This window comes from Lycium barbarum, chromosome 12, assembly GCF_019175385.1.
Source record: "Lycium barbarum isolate Lr01 chromosome 12, ASM1917538v2, whole genome shotgun sequence".
In the NCBI taxonomy this organism is placed as follows: domain Eukaryota; kingdom Viridiplantae; phylum Streptophyta; class Magnoliopsida; order Solanales; family Solanaceae; genus Lycium; species Lycium barbarum.
This window is the reverse complement of record NC_083348.1, coordinates 71111503-71128124: the sequence shown is the minus strand read 5'-3', so window position 1 is coordinate 71128124 and position 16622 is coordinate 71111503. Positions and strand designations below refer to the sequence as shown.

Below are 16622 nucleotides of genomic sequence, written 5' to 3'. Positions count from 1 at the left end.
ACCAACATTATCAAGATGATTGTCTTGATTACATATTCTGAAAATTGTGCTTTCAACTCAATTATTTTGAGCAAGCAACTTCGTATATGTCAAACTGCCAGTTGACAATAAACATACATGTGACCGTCTCATAGATGCATCTATTTGACATCACATTGCAGGTGAAGGGGCCCACATTCACCTTTTATATTTTCCAGAATTTCGGAGATTCAGTCCCAATATTAGCTGGTGTAATCAACTTATCATGAGAACAAGCAACACAAACAAATTCTTGAAGAATCTTCTAGTTCTTCAATATGTTTTTAATACTCAATTAGCACGTCAGATTTAAATCAGGAAGATCAAAATGGTCTTGTCAACTGATAAAATTATATGTACCCGTAAACTTCAAGTTTACCATGACGAGTGCTATTTATTTTAATAAACTTCTGGTTTACTATTGCATGAAATTGTATATCAATAAACTTCTGGTTTATCGTGGTATGTGATCTCATCATGCTCGGGTAACATTTCACACATGTATTTCTTACCCGTAGTAGATATTTAATATTCCAATCATTTGTGGTCCCAACCAGTGGCGGACGTAGATAGAGCCGAGGGGGTTCATCCGAACCCCCTTCGGCGAAAAATTACACTGTATATATAAGGTGAAAATTATTTTTTATGTATATATAGTAGACGTTGAACCCCCTTAGCTTCTTCATTTATGACTTCTTTATATTTTTGAACCCCCTTGACATAAATCCTGGCTCCGCCACTGGTCCCAACATGATAATTGATAACCAATTTTATTGCAGTAAACTTCAGGTTTACTATAATCTGTGTTCCGCTCGTAACGATTATGATCTAGGACAGGTGATGCTATCATATATATCCTCTTCGAGATACTTCAATTTATTTACAATAATCATATATTATTTGGACACTGCTAATGTCATGATACTTATAAATAAAAAATTAGCTCTTCTGGAGCCCTTGATCATTAGTTTTCACATTACTGGTGTCATGAAGGAAAACAGTAATCAAATGGAAATTTAAAGACACATTTAAACTATAAATTACGAAAGTAAACGTTAAGCTCCGAACTTTTGTATTTCAAATATCTCCTTCAAGGAGAATAGCCATTAACATCTGAATAGTTTGTATCAAAAGCGGCAACCACATAGTAATCACATAATTCAGGAAGGGATACATAATGTTTATTTCCTTCGGGGAAATTAATAACAACTATCACAATGCATCAATGTGGTTATAGTAGAAAACATTCTACTCTGCTTCTTTTTACCTTAGGATGATATTGTAATACGTTTCGACGTACGACAGGTACGTATTGTAATGCCTTAATTTCATACCACAAAAATAACATGTATATCCATTGTTATTTTATCTCTCCAAGAGATAGGTCGTGGTATTTTTCATTTACTTGAAACTGATTATTCAAATGTGCTTGCAATACGACGTTACTTAATAACTCGTTATTTTGCTCAAGCACAAGAAGATATTGCTCCAGAATATTTCTCAGATATTTTACCAGTTCTTTCTGCTTTAGGAGTAAAGTTTCAGAATTTTACTATTTTAGGAGTAAAGTTTCAAAGTTTTACTACTTCGGGAGTAAAGTTAAAGATTTACTACTTCAAGAGTAAAATCTAAAGTTTTACTACTTCTGGAGTAAAGTTTGAAGGTTTACTTCTTCGAGAGTAAAGTTCAAGGTCTTACTACTTCAGGAGTAAATTTCAACGTGCTACTACTTCGGGAGTAGAGTTCAATGTTCTACTACTTCGGGAGTACGGTCCAGAGTTTTGCTACTTCGGGAGTACGGTCCAGAGTTTTGCTACTTCGGGAGCAAATTTCTGAGCTTACTACTTCGGGAGTAAAGCCTAAAATATTCAGAATATTGATATTTTAACAATCATTTGCACGTTCATATTTATAGGCTTTACTACATACTGTCACATTCACTTCTGGGAATGGATCTGTATTTGAAACATTTATCAAAAGTTCTCATTCTTCAAGAATGAAACATAATTATCCAAACGAGCTTTAAGCATATTAAATTGTGATAGCTTAGAACCTCTTTTAAGATATTGCTACTTCGGGAGCAAATTGAAGTATACATATTTGGTCCCAACAATAAGCCCATAAAAATACTCCCACTTCTGGTTGTTATAGACATAAATGAATTTAATCATAACGAGATTTAATAAATATTATCACTTTGAGTGATCATATCTTTCTTGTAAACTCTCATTCTTAGTCATTTAAGGGATATAAAATTAACATCATGATCCCTTGTAACAATATTGTTCTTCAGGAACAAATTTAAGGCATAAATGATCGAGTAAACCATTAATTAGGTTGCGGAGATCAAAATAATCCAAGTATACAAAATAATTGTAACAAACATCCAAAATCCATGAAGGATGATATATAATATACTACTAATGCTATGTATTCATAGCTTTTTTCCGTAAAAGCAATTTTGCATATGGCAATTAATTCCAAATGTTTAATCGATATATATTAAAAAAGGAGAGGCACAACCAATGTGGTTAAGTCAAGTGACAAGCTAATAACAAGCCACTTGGCAATTTTAAGACAAAGTTAATGAGAATTAGGACAAAGGTTTTTATAATTATTATCAAATTCCTTAATTGATGAATTAATTTTATAATTGAAAATAAAGTTTTAATTTTTTTAATATAAAGCTAGCATAATTACCTAAAACAACTACTCATCTTTATCATTAGCATCGTAATTTTAGGACTTTTCAAATTCAAACTATCTCTTTTAAAAACAATTATTTATTAACCAATGAAATTCTGTTCTTTTTTTTTTTTTTTTTTTTGCTATTGGTATAGTAGAATACGTAAATATATATTTTCATGGATATGGAGACAACTGTGATAGAAATAAATACCAATTTTATGGCTTTTACGTTTATAACTAAATAAATATTTGTTTGAGCTATGTGATTGAAAATTTAATCTTAAGCAATTCAAAATATTTACTGTAAGTGTCAAATGTATTTCAATAAGCCAATTAATGATATTTTATAAATAAGGAAAACAGGTAAAGACAAAATAAATAGAGTGGAGAAAATTCACACTTCATAGTTAAGTTGGTCTTTCAACGGAAAGACATAATTAATATAACGGACAATGATAAGGAAGAGTGGAGAAAGATAATGATCATTGTTTAAAAGATGAGTTTGAATAGATAGGAAAAAGAATCAGTTTTCAATAGGAGTGTTTCTCTATTCAAATTCAAAAAATTTGGATGTTTATATCTTTTTCTTTTTGCCGTTACCTTTTTTCAAACCATCATTTAATAATAATTCAAAATTAATATTAATAATGTAATAATATGTGTGTGTGTGTTAGGCATCACATAAATCATATATGTTATTTAATCAAATTTTTTGTAAAAATTATTACTTACAAAATTAAATATTTACGAAGCTACTGTCTAAATATTTGTAAGACATACGAGTATTTTGATTTGATTTAAATCCATCCAAATAGTATCTCCAACATAATTTGCACAATTGTTTTAGAGAGAATAAATTGAGTAATATTTACGTATACTTCTATAATTATGGTTTATTACTAGATGAATGTAAATTCAAAAAAATTAAGATATTATCTGAAGTCAAAGTATATCAAGTACTCCGCATACATAAGTTACGAAAAATCTGGCAGCACTCCGCGCGTGTTAATATATTCCGTATTTGAATAGTCAAATATGAAATTTTTGTTAATCTTATCAGGTTTGCTCTACCTATCTAAAACTTATCTGCTATCTAAGTTTGAGCTGAGAAATAAATCTTTTGTGAATTTAAATTGCAAATTTAAATCTTTTTAATTATTCATCATTATTGTACTTTATCAATTTGAATTTAATTTAAAAGTAACTTTGTTCCTTTTAAATTGAAGATAAATATATTTTCTTGATCCTTTATCATACTTATATGCAATTTAAATTTGAGTTGGAATTTTAATTGAAGATGAATATCTTTTAAATTCTTTATCATTATCGTACTTATCTGTAATTTGAATTTGAATTTAAAAGTAAATCATTTATTGATAAACCTACTCTTTTTTCCTCCATTATTTAAGATTGAATACATTTTCGATTTTGAATAGTTTTTTTTTTTTTTTTTTTGAAGGAAGACTCGCTGGAAACTCATTTAGCCAAACTAATGTTTTGTTTTTCGTGATTAGACATTATGTTGTGGAAAAATGAGTTTAACATGAGGTCACCCTCCATTCTTTTACTGAGATTTAGCTATCATCTGATTTTAGTTTAGTGTATTTAGTGAATAGCATATAATCTGCTTCCTTTCTACAACTCAATTCCAAATGCAAATTTATAACTGCAGTGCTTGAATTGTAATACAATATTTTTAACAGTTACAATAAATTATATGTACTGTTTTTGATTTCAGGAAGTAGCCGATCGGAGAGGCAAAAATAATTACATGTTAGATGTACAAACAATCTCTTTTGCTTTTGCCCAAAATTTGAAATATCGCGAAAGTTAAGTTACCCTACATGAAGAGTAAGATTCTGATGATTGCTCTAATTATTTTTGTGATTTATGCAAAAATTGATATCACCGTATGCACATAATTTTCAATATTTGTTTTTCTTCATTTAGAAATTGTGTTTATATAAATCAACTGCATTAGCTTAAAAGTGTAACGCTAACATATTTATGAGTACAAAATACTCGAATAATTTATATGATTTCACAATGTTAATAATTACTCCTTATACCAAAAAAAAAAACATAAGAGAGTTTGCGAGCCGTGGTAATGTTTAATGGCACAAGCAAGGTGGATAGATCGGTGTAAATTAATATGCATCAAATTCAAGTAAGTTTTAAAATTTCATCTCCCCTCTTCAATTGTTTTCACCTTGCTATATTGACAACTTTTTCAATGTAATCTTCATTTAATAAAAATTTAAAAAAAAAATTGGATCAACTTCGATTCTTAATAGGAAACTCAATTTATATATTAATTGTTTCCTCAAAAGGTCTTATTACTTTGCTATAACAATGACTTACTTCTCAAAATATATTTTTCATAAAAATGTACTTAATTAATTAAAATTGAAAAATAAAAGGATAACGTATCATAAAAAATGATGATCTTTCAAGAGTGAAAATGCCTTGAATTGAGCAGTACATCCAAGCACGTTTATACGGTAAATTCTTAATCTTTAACATCTTTAATATTGAGTTTAACAAGTATATTGGTAATTATTTAGGAAAATAGTAGGATAATTAGCTCGATTCATACTTATAAGTTTTCCACATTGAATGAGTCATTACTAGCCGTGGTATAAGAAGGGTTTTTTTTTTTTCTAGCCGTGGTATATCTTATTTTTTGTTTCATTTTAATTGTTGTAATCTTCTCTCTATAATGCTAATATTTGTATACATATTACAAGTGTATGCATGTCTTTTCCTTTATTATTACTTTAAATAAATTTTTTCCTAAAATAAATTATATTTGCTTTGGTAAATATGACGTGATTTAAAAAAAAAAAAAGTAAAAGAACAAGAATTGCATGCAATTAAAACCTATGTGTTCTTGAATGTACACGAGTATATATGAATTAAAAAATTGTAATGGTGATAATAATTTGATGAAAAATATGTCTTACACGTATGAATATGTTTGTGTGGATTTAAAATCAAGTTCAATCCGTCATTTTGCTTTCAATTCCTATCACTCTATTAAAATTACAAAATGAGAATGCCAAATTAGAAATGTGAAGGACTTATACCGTCATTTACAAGGGGAAGTGACATAAAATAAAATCCATGACTATTTGCTGGTCCATTATTGTTGCAAGAGAATAAGTGAATAAGTAAATGTTCGGAGATCATGCAAACTGGAGGAGGGGGATGCGGGGTGGGGGGTGAGGATGTGGGAGTTGGATTAGATGATGTTATTTATTTATTAAAAAAAGAGAGAGAGAGAGAGAGAGAGAGAGAGAGAGAGAGAGAGAGAGAGAGAGAGAGAGAGAGAGTGAGAATGAGTTATCGCTCATAAAAACTATATTATGAATAAGACCGCGTAACGGAAGACTCAATAAATAGAGCCAAAATTTAAAACATGGAGTATAAAGAAATTCAATTACCACATTAAAAATTTAAAATATAAATAATTAAATTTCTCATGTGGGTAACTCTAAAACATAGCAGTAACAAGTTCTTTGCTTTTCAAATAATTATATAAAATAAAACTTTTTTTTTATAATCAGATGATTTTTTATATGTCATATAACAATAATTAATCAGGATTGTGTAATGAACAAGGTTAATCATCACAAGATGATAATTAAATTTTTTAAAATTAATATAATCTAATGTGTTCAAATAAGTAAAATTCTAATTTAATATTTCAAAAATTTATTAATTTTAAATATGTCAGTGATATATGATAATTTTTTATTATATCTAAAAAATAAGCAAATAATTTTCTATGATTAACTTCATTCGATACCAGCCGCGCATAACGCGGATATGAATACTAGTCACAGCTAACAAGAGAGGATGAATACCATTTTTATTCAGGTCACATGGTCAGAATGTCAAAGAACTCAACAAAGAGAACTTGTGTCCCTCGCTATATTAAAAACAACATAGGGAACAATAAAAAGAAACGAAAATTGCTAAAAGGGATACCTGATGCAACTCTCACTTTCTTCATCTTTTAAAATATTTTCTCAATAAGCCAGAGTCTCGTGCTGATAACGTGTTATAAAATAATATTAAAAATACACAACATGAGAGATATAGCCAAAGAAGTTGGGAGAGAGAGAGAGAGATTTTATTGTCTCTTTAATTTCTACAAGTAAACTCCTATTTATAGGAGGAAATAAGGCAACAACTTGGTGGCCACACATAGTTGGTGGGCAAATATCCTGGGTGCCCAAGTAGTCTTGGTGCCCAAGTTCATGTGATGGGCATCCACTTTACAACAAATTTAGAATTTATAGCATGTCTCATAGTCAAGAAATAAAATGAAACGATAAACTTCAATCTGTGTGCAATGATCTTAGTAGAGATATTAACTGAATTTATAGCAAACACGGGGCGTTGATAAATTGTGTCGATCAAGACAAGATACTTACTTACTACTATTTGATTATCAAAATTTCAATAATAGAAAAAGAGTCAGGTACTTTTGGACCCAAAAACATAGCTACCATTTGAATGGCTTCGACCCAAAAAAAAAAAAAAGAATGTGTAAACTAATTGGGTGGAATGTGTTTCATAAATAGGTGAAAATATTATCTAATTTTTTTGTCAACCAACTCTCTATAATTTTCCTATGCTCTTGAATTAGATGCTTTGACGTCTTTGAAGTGTTGAAAAATGCCGTGGACACACAGATTCATTTTTTTGATTGACGTACTTGGTGATTCTGTATTTCATTAGATTGGTTGATTTAATTCGCGATAAGACAAGTTCTATGTATAAGGACCGTCTTAATATTGTTACTTTAACTATCCGATGGAATTCAGTTCTGCAAAATGCTGAAACACCATCAACATCATAATTAGTCTACTCATATAGTATTTGTTTTTGGCGCAACTATAAATTGTGTTAAGGCAAGGTTTCAACGGTGCACTTAATCCTACTTGTTTTAGAAAATTAAAAAAAAAAAAAAAATACACCACATAGTATACTTATTATTTTTCAAACAGTTGGAAAACAAAACAAGAAAAAAGAGTCAGAACATTAATTGCGTGTCTTCATCCTTCATATGACTGCATTTTGCCCCCAAAAGAAATTCTTTTCCTCAAAAGACTTCCTTTTTCCTTTCAACGGAATTTATTTATTTGGAATACAATGAAAATGACCATGCCTCCACCCCAAACTTGTAAACAAATAAACAGTTTTCGTATAAGTATGTATTTACGAATATATTTACCTGTTTATCTTATTCACAGTATAAATAATCCAGGCGGGGCACCCCATTATACATTATTCTGCCTATTAACGTCATTGAAGCGCCATTTTAGATTGGTCCTTTCGGGCTCAGGAATATCAGTAATGCTCTCTTGCAATGGGCAAGCCTTGTCGATATGCTGTCACTGACTCACTATTTGACTTGTACGTAATTGAATTTCAGTATACGACTATATTAGTAGTTTTAAGAATTTACTTTTATCTCAAGTTAATATTTACTTTATACTTTACACTAGTGTGTCCTACAAGTCACGAATTCAATTCAAGTTGTAATATACATCACACCCCCTGGAAGTCCGGAGCCAAAATGGCTTATTTTTGCAGCCATTAGACCAAAATAGGTTGCCTTTTTTTTTATACCACAATGGGTATTTCGTTGGTTATCCAATCAAATACCCACACAAGGCACTGTTCATAGCCGGAATTTTTTGTTGCATTTCGCTACACTTGTAGCGAAATGCAACAAATTTTTTTATTTTTTTTTGCATTTCGTGAGTTAATCAACGAAATGCAACAATTTTTTTTTTTTTTGCATTTCGTGAATAAAAAAACCAAATAGGAAATTATATATATATTTTTTTTGCATTTCGTGTATTAAAAAACGAAATAGGATAAAAAAAAAATTCGTTCATATAAAAACGAAATTGGAAAATATATATATATATATATATCATATACCAATGAAATAGGATAAATATATATATTTTTTTTGTATTTCATTTATATAAAAACGAAATAGGAAAATAATTATTTTTTTCCGTTTATATAAGCAACAAAATATATATTTATATAAAAAAATAATATTTTCCAATTTCGTTTTTATATAAATGAAATACAATATATATATTTATCCTATTTCATTGGTATATGAAATATATATAGTTTTTATATAAACGAAATGAAAATAAAATTATTTTCCTATTTTTTTATATAAACGAAATACAAAAATACAAAAAAAATTATTTTCATATTTCGTTTTTAGATGAACGAAATAAAAAAAAATTCTTATTTCGTTTTTTAATAAACAAAAAAAAAATAGTTGTAAAGTCAAGACATAACTTTATTTTGAATATAAATATAATTCTAAAAAATATAGGGAGAAAAACTAGTTGTAAAGTCGTCAAACTTTAGATGGTCATAACTTTGCGCTCGGAGGTCCGTTTTGCGCGTTTTTTTTTTGAACTTGTGTATTTTTTCGAGATCTATGCAGACAAACCGCCAAGCCGAGCCGATTTTAAAAAAAACAGCTTTTATCCCATTCAATTTCAATTTTCCCCCAAATTGGCGTGAAATTTTCAATTTTATTTACTTATAAGATGATGATACGCAATAGATTGCAACGTAAAAATCTCAGGGTAATGTAGCTGTGAATGTCAATTTCACTTCTCCGGTTTCAATTTTTGAAAATAAAGCTGACTAATTTTCTCGACATATAAAGTTGACTAAAATAACCTTACAGTCAAACACTAAGTTTTTTCAAATAAAACTTACTTCGGCCACCTTTTCAACACCTAAAATGACGATCCGAATGTCCTTCATGTATTGGGCCTACATTACTGTACGCAGAAAAAAATATCAGGTTCTATATAAAATATTGACGTTTCGGAGTCTTGACACACGACTAATGATTGGTCAAGGTATGGAGAAAAACACTAAGTGTTGCAAAAAATAAAGTTGGCCAATTTTTTTATTTTTTTTTGGTACTGTTTCTATAACGCAGTATTTTACTGCGTTATAGAAAAAAATAAATATATATATATATATATATATATATATATATATATATATTCCAATTTCATTTTGATATGAACGAAATAATTTTTTTTTCATATTTCGTTTTTTAATAAACGAAATACAAAAAAGAAAAAAAGAAAAAATATACTATTTCGTTGATATACCAACGAAATGCAAACTATATATATATATATATATATATATATATATATATATATATATATATATATGTATTCCTATTTCTTTGGTATATAAACGAAAAAAAAAAATATTTTCCTATTTCGTTTTTATATAAATGAAATACAAAAAAAAAATATATACTTATCCTATTTCATTGGTATATATATATATACACACATATATATATATATATATATATATATATATATATATATATATATATGTATTCCTATTTCATTTTTATATAAACGAAATGAAAATAAAATTATTTTCCTATTTTTTTATATAAACGAAATACAAAAATACAAAAAAAATTATTTTCCTATTTTTTTATATGAACGAAATTAAAATTTTTTTTTATCCTATTTCGTTTTTTAATACACGAAATGCAAAAAAAAAATATTTGTTGCATTTTGCTACAAGTGTAGCGAAATGCAACAAAAAATTCCGGCTATGAACAGTGCCTTGTGTGGGTATTTCGTTGGATAACCAACGAAATACCCACACAGCACTGTTCCAGTCAGTTGCATTTCGCTACAAGTGTAGCGAAATGCAACATTTTTTTTTTTTTTTGCATTTCGTGTTATAATTCACGAAATATAACTGGTTTTTTTTTTTTTTTTTTTTTTTTTGTATTTCGTGAATTAATTCACGAAATATAACTGATTTTTTTTTGTATAATTCACGAAATATAATTGATTTTTTTTTTTTTGCATTTCGTGAATAAAAAAACGAAATACGGAAAATATAATTTTTTTTATTTCATCTAAAAATTAAATTGGAAAATATATATATATATATATATATATATATATATATATGTTTTTTTTTTTTTTGCATTTCGTTAGTAGATCAACGAATAGGATAAAATATTTTTTTTTTATTTCGTTAATATACCAACGAAATAGGAAATTATAATTTATTTATTTTTGCATTTCGTGTATTAGAAAACGAAATAGTATAATTTTTTTTTTTGTATTTCGTTTATATAAAAAAATAGGAAAATAATTTTATTTTCATTTCGTTTATATAAAAACGAAATAGGAATACATATATATATATATATATATATATATATATATATATATATATATTATTTCATTCATATACCAATGAAATAGGATGAATATATATATTTTTTTTGTATTTCATTTATATAAAAACGAAATAGAAAAATATTTTTTTTTCCGTTTATATACCAACGAAATGTTTGTTCCATTTCGCAGGTGGAACAAAACATTTCGTTGGTATATAAACGGAAAAAAAAATTATTTTCCAATTTCGTTTTTATATAAATAAAATACAATATATATATATATATATATATATATATATATATATATATATATATACAAAAAAAAATTATCCTATTTCGTTTTCTAATACACGAAATGCAAAAATAAATAAATTATAATTTCCTATTTCGTTGGTATATCAACAAAATTAAAAAAAAAATTATCCTATTTCGTTGATCTACCAACGAAACGCAAAATATATATATATATATATATATATATATATATATATATATTTTCCAATTTCGGTTTTAGATGAACGAAATAAAAAAAAAATCATATATATTTTCCAATTTCGTTTTTAGATGAAATAAAAAAAAATTATATTTTCCATATTTCGTTTTTTTATTCACGAAATGCAAAAAAAAAAAAAAAAAATCAGTTATATTTCATGAATTAATTCACGAAATACAAAAAAAAAAACAGTTATATTTCTTGAATTAATTCACGAAATACAAAAAAAAAAATCAGTTATATTTCGTGAATTATAACACGAAATGCCAAAAAAAATAAAAAAATTGTTGCATTTCGCTACACTTGTAGCGAAATGGAACGGACCGGAACAGGGCTATATGGGTATTTCGTTGGTTATCCAACGAAATACCCATTGTGGTATAAAAAAAAAAAGACAGCCTATTTTGGGCTAATGGCTGCAAAAATATGCCATTTTGGCTCCGGACTCGGAAGAGACTCAAGCACCCGATGGAACTTGCCTATCATCTGATCTTTCTCTTTCGTTTTTGTACTAAGTAGGCAAAAGTCAGGACCTTTCTCAATGGACTCAAGCACAAGGAGGTGCGCCAAAAACTTGTAACATTTGAATTCACAATTTCAACTGAGACTAGTAACAGAGTGAAATGAATGATACAAGCAAAAACCACATCGAGCTTCAGACAACATGGAAAGTATTACACGAGCAAAAGCTCATCACCAAGTAGTTACAAGACTAAAAGTTCATGAAAACATATTTGAACAATTGAGGGCAAATTAGGATGCCAGATATTCTAGGACTATACAGAACCTAAATCAGATGCTCACCCTGTTATTGAAAAAATCTGCACCGATAAAAGTGAACTGTAGAAACAACTGGCTTGTACCAATCATTGCTTCAAAACAGAGTGTGCAAAACTCTTGTCTGATCTCATCCCCAAGGTAAATGCCATCTCTTGCACAACAAGCCTTTCAGCTGAACACTTGCAATAGTAGTGATCTTTGATGAAAATTGTAGTTCTAGTGGAGCAGAAGCTCATGAACATGTAGTTACAATATTTGACATCTGAAAATATTGAGGTTGGAGAAACAAGAAAGACGAGATATACTTCTCAGCTTATGCAAAAGCTACAAGGAAGAGCTACATTTAACGTCGCTATATTGCTTCACTTTGTCCGGTCATTAACGCAAGTGAAATTTTAGAATTATATGGAACCTAAATCAGATGCTCACCCTGTTACTGGAAAATCTACGCTGTTAAATGTAACCAGAGCTAAAGCAAACAACAGGAGGACACCAGCTACAAGCAAAGGCGGGTTCGCTGCTCTTCTCTTTCCTCGCCACTTAGCGTTGAGGAGTTGATGCCGCTTTCGGCTAAGCATCTCTTGTAAGGAACAAAACCCTTAATGCGCTTGGTGGAACTCGCTCTTCGCGCCAAGCGAGGGGTTTCATTAGGTCCAAAGGAGGACAGGTCTTTTCCACTACTCTGAGCTTCGACATCCATATTCTTATTATCTCCTCCCATTTCTGCACTTACTGGTTCAGTGTTAGAGCCAGTGGAAGATCCTTCTTTCTGATTTTGTTTATCTTCCATATCTTTGTCATTGAAGATTGGACGCCCCTTTACTGGGATTGGGTTAAGCACTTGAATGCAAGAAAATGACGCAGATGATGCACATGATGATCCCCATGGCATAAAAGCGGAAGAAGCACATCTGGTAGGCCATTGGTTTTCATTTTGTGATGGCAAGCAATAAAATGGTACGGGGGTTCCAAGAGTTAAGGTACTTGACGCACATTCTGAATCAGAAGCAGCAGTAAATTTCATTGGTGTTACGTTCCAAGAAACTGCTTGCAATGCTGCTTCATCATTCATGTCTTTCTCTATTTTGCACGTCCCAGAAGTTGGACTGAAAGGTTTCTGAGATTCGGTGAATAGCACAGTTTTACCAAATAGCTTCAGACATTGAGTAGAAGTCGTCTCAGCTGAGCCTTCTTTAACAAAATCGTCATCTGGGGGGAACAACTCTAGTTTCTGAACATATGAATCAAACAGAAGATGAAGTCAAATCAGAAATTTCAAACAGCCGCATGGAAACAAAAAAAAGATGGAAGTAGCAAAGGTAGTTGTACCACGCAAGCCTGGTTCTCCGGATTTGTACTAGCATTTGCTTGGGCAGGCGAAGAGCTATCTTCTAGGATGGAATTCGGTGGTTCAGAAAGTACAAAACCACCAGAATTTCCACCACCAGCTGATGAAACAGGTGATGCGCTACCACTGCCAAGTGCATCTGAACCATGTGCAGACAACACAGAAGTAGGAGACTGGTTCTCTTGTTCAGACGTAGACATATTAGGTGAGAGAGACCTCGTCGATTTCTCGGGGACTCGGGTTTCACTTTTAACTGGAATAGCCAATTTACGTGGATAAGGGTGCATTGGTTTTCTTTTAGGCCGAGGAGGAGGAATCTCAATTGGCTTCACAGAACTTGCATCACCAGTATTCGATTCACGAACAACCTGACCACCATAAACACATTTGGGATCAACACATGCCTTGATAAAACAAACTGACACTAAACATTGACTGCACGCCTTAGAGCCATAAAAGAATATGACTTACTTCAAAAGGCAGCATATAGATATAATGGGGGTATATAAGAGCAGTAAACCTTTGAGAAAAACTTCTGAGCATGGCTTCTTATCTGTACTGCAGTCTTTGTACCCACATGCTCTGAAAATTAAGACAGGCCTCTGTTAATATGAAATTGACGGCCAAGAGATGTCTCTAACAAGCATTAATCATTTTTCATTTCTACCTTCTATACGCCTCCATGCCCTACCATACAGTTTTAAAGCCTCAAGGAACTTTTTATGCTCTTCTTCTGTCCACCGTTCCCTTTGCTTTGTAATGGTGTATGGTTTCCTGACCTATTTTAAGCCAAAAAGAACGATGGACAAGATACAGATATGAGCTTTGTACGGAAAGCACAGTTGACATAGAGAATGTGGAAAATAATAAACCTTGAGAGCATATTCATCTGCAGAAGCAAATTGCTCTTTCAGCTGGCTGCTCCTTGTTGATGATGCTCCCACATCTGATGAAATTCGATTCCTGCTGGAACGGATCGAGTCCACCCCACTTTCTCCACTTTGATCCTAAAATGAAAAAGAGAGAGAGAGGAATTTTTCAACAATACTTCAAACCATTGTAATTTTGAAGCAAACAATGGCTACTAGTCTACACTGTGGTATTCTAAAGCTTGCCGAAATTTGAAACCAAATCACATCAGACGCAGCAGTGCAGTCGTCTACGTTCAAGGTATATCTTAGTTGAACGCAGAATAGGACAAAATAAAAAAACATTTAGCATTGTCTAGAAAATAAACGATCCATTCATCAGCAGAACAAAAAAAAAAACATTTGTATAGGGCTACATATTGAACCTAACAGATGGAAATGACAATCTTCCCACCCATCTTGATGTTTAACACTCTTAATACTATCCTTGCCTCATTGTGTATGAAGTCCTCGTAAAAAAGCATACAGCCACTAGCCGTAATTCTTTTTAACATACGAACAGGATAACAAGTGTCAACTATTAAGGCCTGCAATTTTCTTCTCTTATTTTGTCTACTTCAACATCAATCTCAGGCATGCAGTTGATCATTCTGAATTGGTTAACCACAACACACATTATTATACTACTGGACAAACATTCTTTAGACTGTAAACACAACTTTGGTACCAAAATTATTGTTAATCCACTATAGATTAATTAGGCACTACATTTAGAATAAATTGCAATACACCACGGGTAAAAAAAAAAAAATGCAACAGCATCATTTACCATCAAAGACATATCTGAATTAGAGTGTCTAGTACTATCTATTCTGATTCATCATGCATAATATTCACTCTTCAACAAATCCTTCAACTGTTTAGTTTCACCAACTCTTCATCAATTAGAAAATTCCAATATCCATCAATCCATTATTATTTTTAATGAAACCCAACTCCAAAGTTAGTACTACTAAGAAGCAAGGCACATCTAAAATTAGTACTACTAAGAAGCAAGACACATGTAATTAATCATAAAGAAAACAAAAAATACACAAGATAACATCTAAAAATGACTACTTATAAAAAAAGAAAAAGTGGCACACCTGATCAGCCATTCCTGTAGATACCATCAATTTTTTTCCTGAACCAAAATCACCAACTCACCAGCAACTGCTAAAATCTCAAAGCACAGAAAAATCCCACAGTTTAGCCAATCAATTCTCTTCAGTTTCAGATCCCAAGAATATCAACCATCACACTCACTGATTCACAGTCAAGTCAATCTATTCTCCAACATCCAAGGAATTCCAAGAAACTAATCGATCCAATTTCCCAATACACTAAATAAACTCTTATAACTCTGTTCACACACAGAACAATCACCAATACCAAACATTAACTTTCCCAATTAAAGATCAAAACCATTCACCCTTCTCACCAAAACATCACACTCCTTGATTCAAACATAAACTCAGGAAAAAAAAATCAAGAACCAGAATATTCTGATAAATACCAACAAATTCATATGAAAAATTGGTCTTATCAATAGCAAAGAGCATCCCAACAAAAGGGTCAGCTTATAAACAGTACAGGAAGTGAAAAATGGTTTTTTTATAACCAATAACACCACAAAGCCTCGATTTACAAGACAAAAATGAGCTAATACAAAAAAAGAAACTTTCCAAGAAAGAAACACAATACAAACTACAGAGTACAAGAACAAAAGTATACTGAGAGAGTGTACAGGAAGAAGATAAATATGAAGAAGAAGAAGAAGAGACAAGGCAAAGATTGAAAGAAATATTTTTGGGTTAAAGAGAAGAAAATAAGGAGTGATGGGGTGCCACGTAAGAGGGTAAAAATGGAATTTCACATTTAAGTTTTAGAAAACCTCGAGAAAATAATGGAATCTTGTGGCTCATGTTCAAAGACACCCCTCGACACCTGGCTTTGCTAACTTTTATTTTTTTCATTTTGAATTTTCCGATGTTTTTAAAACATCAAAAGAATTTACGAAATTTAATGTTTATACTCGCGCGCTGACAGTTAGATATGGTACTCGCTTAGGATTTATCTACGTGTCGGTTTGTTTGTGGATGAATATTTCTTTTTGGTTGCTAGGGCCCTTGTTTTGACACCTTCCTCACTTTTATT

General features: G+C 30.5%; 1 protein-coding gene across 2 annotated transcripts; it reads right to left on the bottom strand.

The window, feature by feature from the left end:
- Positions 1–12060: 12060 nt before the first annotated feature.
- On the bottom strand, positions 12061–16260 carry LOC132621712 (protein REVEILLE 1-like). Of its 2 annotated transcripts, XM_060336069.1 has the most exons (6): positions 15572–16260; positions 14430–14564; positions 14225–14336; positions 14078–14139; positions 13539–13925; positions 12061–13440 (listed from the first exon to the last, which is right to left on the bottom strand). In XM_060336069.1, the coding sequence occupies exons 1-6, from the start codon at positions 15596–15598 to the stop codon at positions 12706–12708; spliced, it is 1458 nt and encodes a 485-aa protein (XP_060192052.1). In that variant the 5' UTR covers positions 15599–16260; the 3' UTR covers positions 12061–12705. The 2 variants fall into 2 exon arrangements, with proteins under 2 accessions (XP_060192052.1, XP_060192053.1); XM_060336070.1 differs by lacking the exons at positions 14430–14564; positions 15572–16260 and having other exon boundaries at positions 14029–14139; positions 14225–14311.
- Positions 16261–16622: the final 362 nt, after the last annotated feature.

Coding starts and splice junctions, on each gene's coding strand:
- LOC132621712 (XM_060336069.1), bottom strand. CDS start 15,598: ATGGTATCTACAGGAATGGCTGATCAG. Junction 14,140..14,224: donor GGCATGGAGGCGTATAGAAG/GTAGAAATGAAA, acceptor CTTAATTTTCAG/AGCATGTGGGTACAAAGACT. Junction 13,441..13,538: donor CGGAGAACCAGGCTTGCGTG/GTACAACTACCT, acceptor TCATATGTTCAG/AAACTAGAGTTGTTCCCCCC.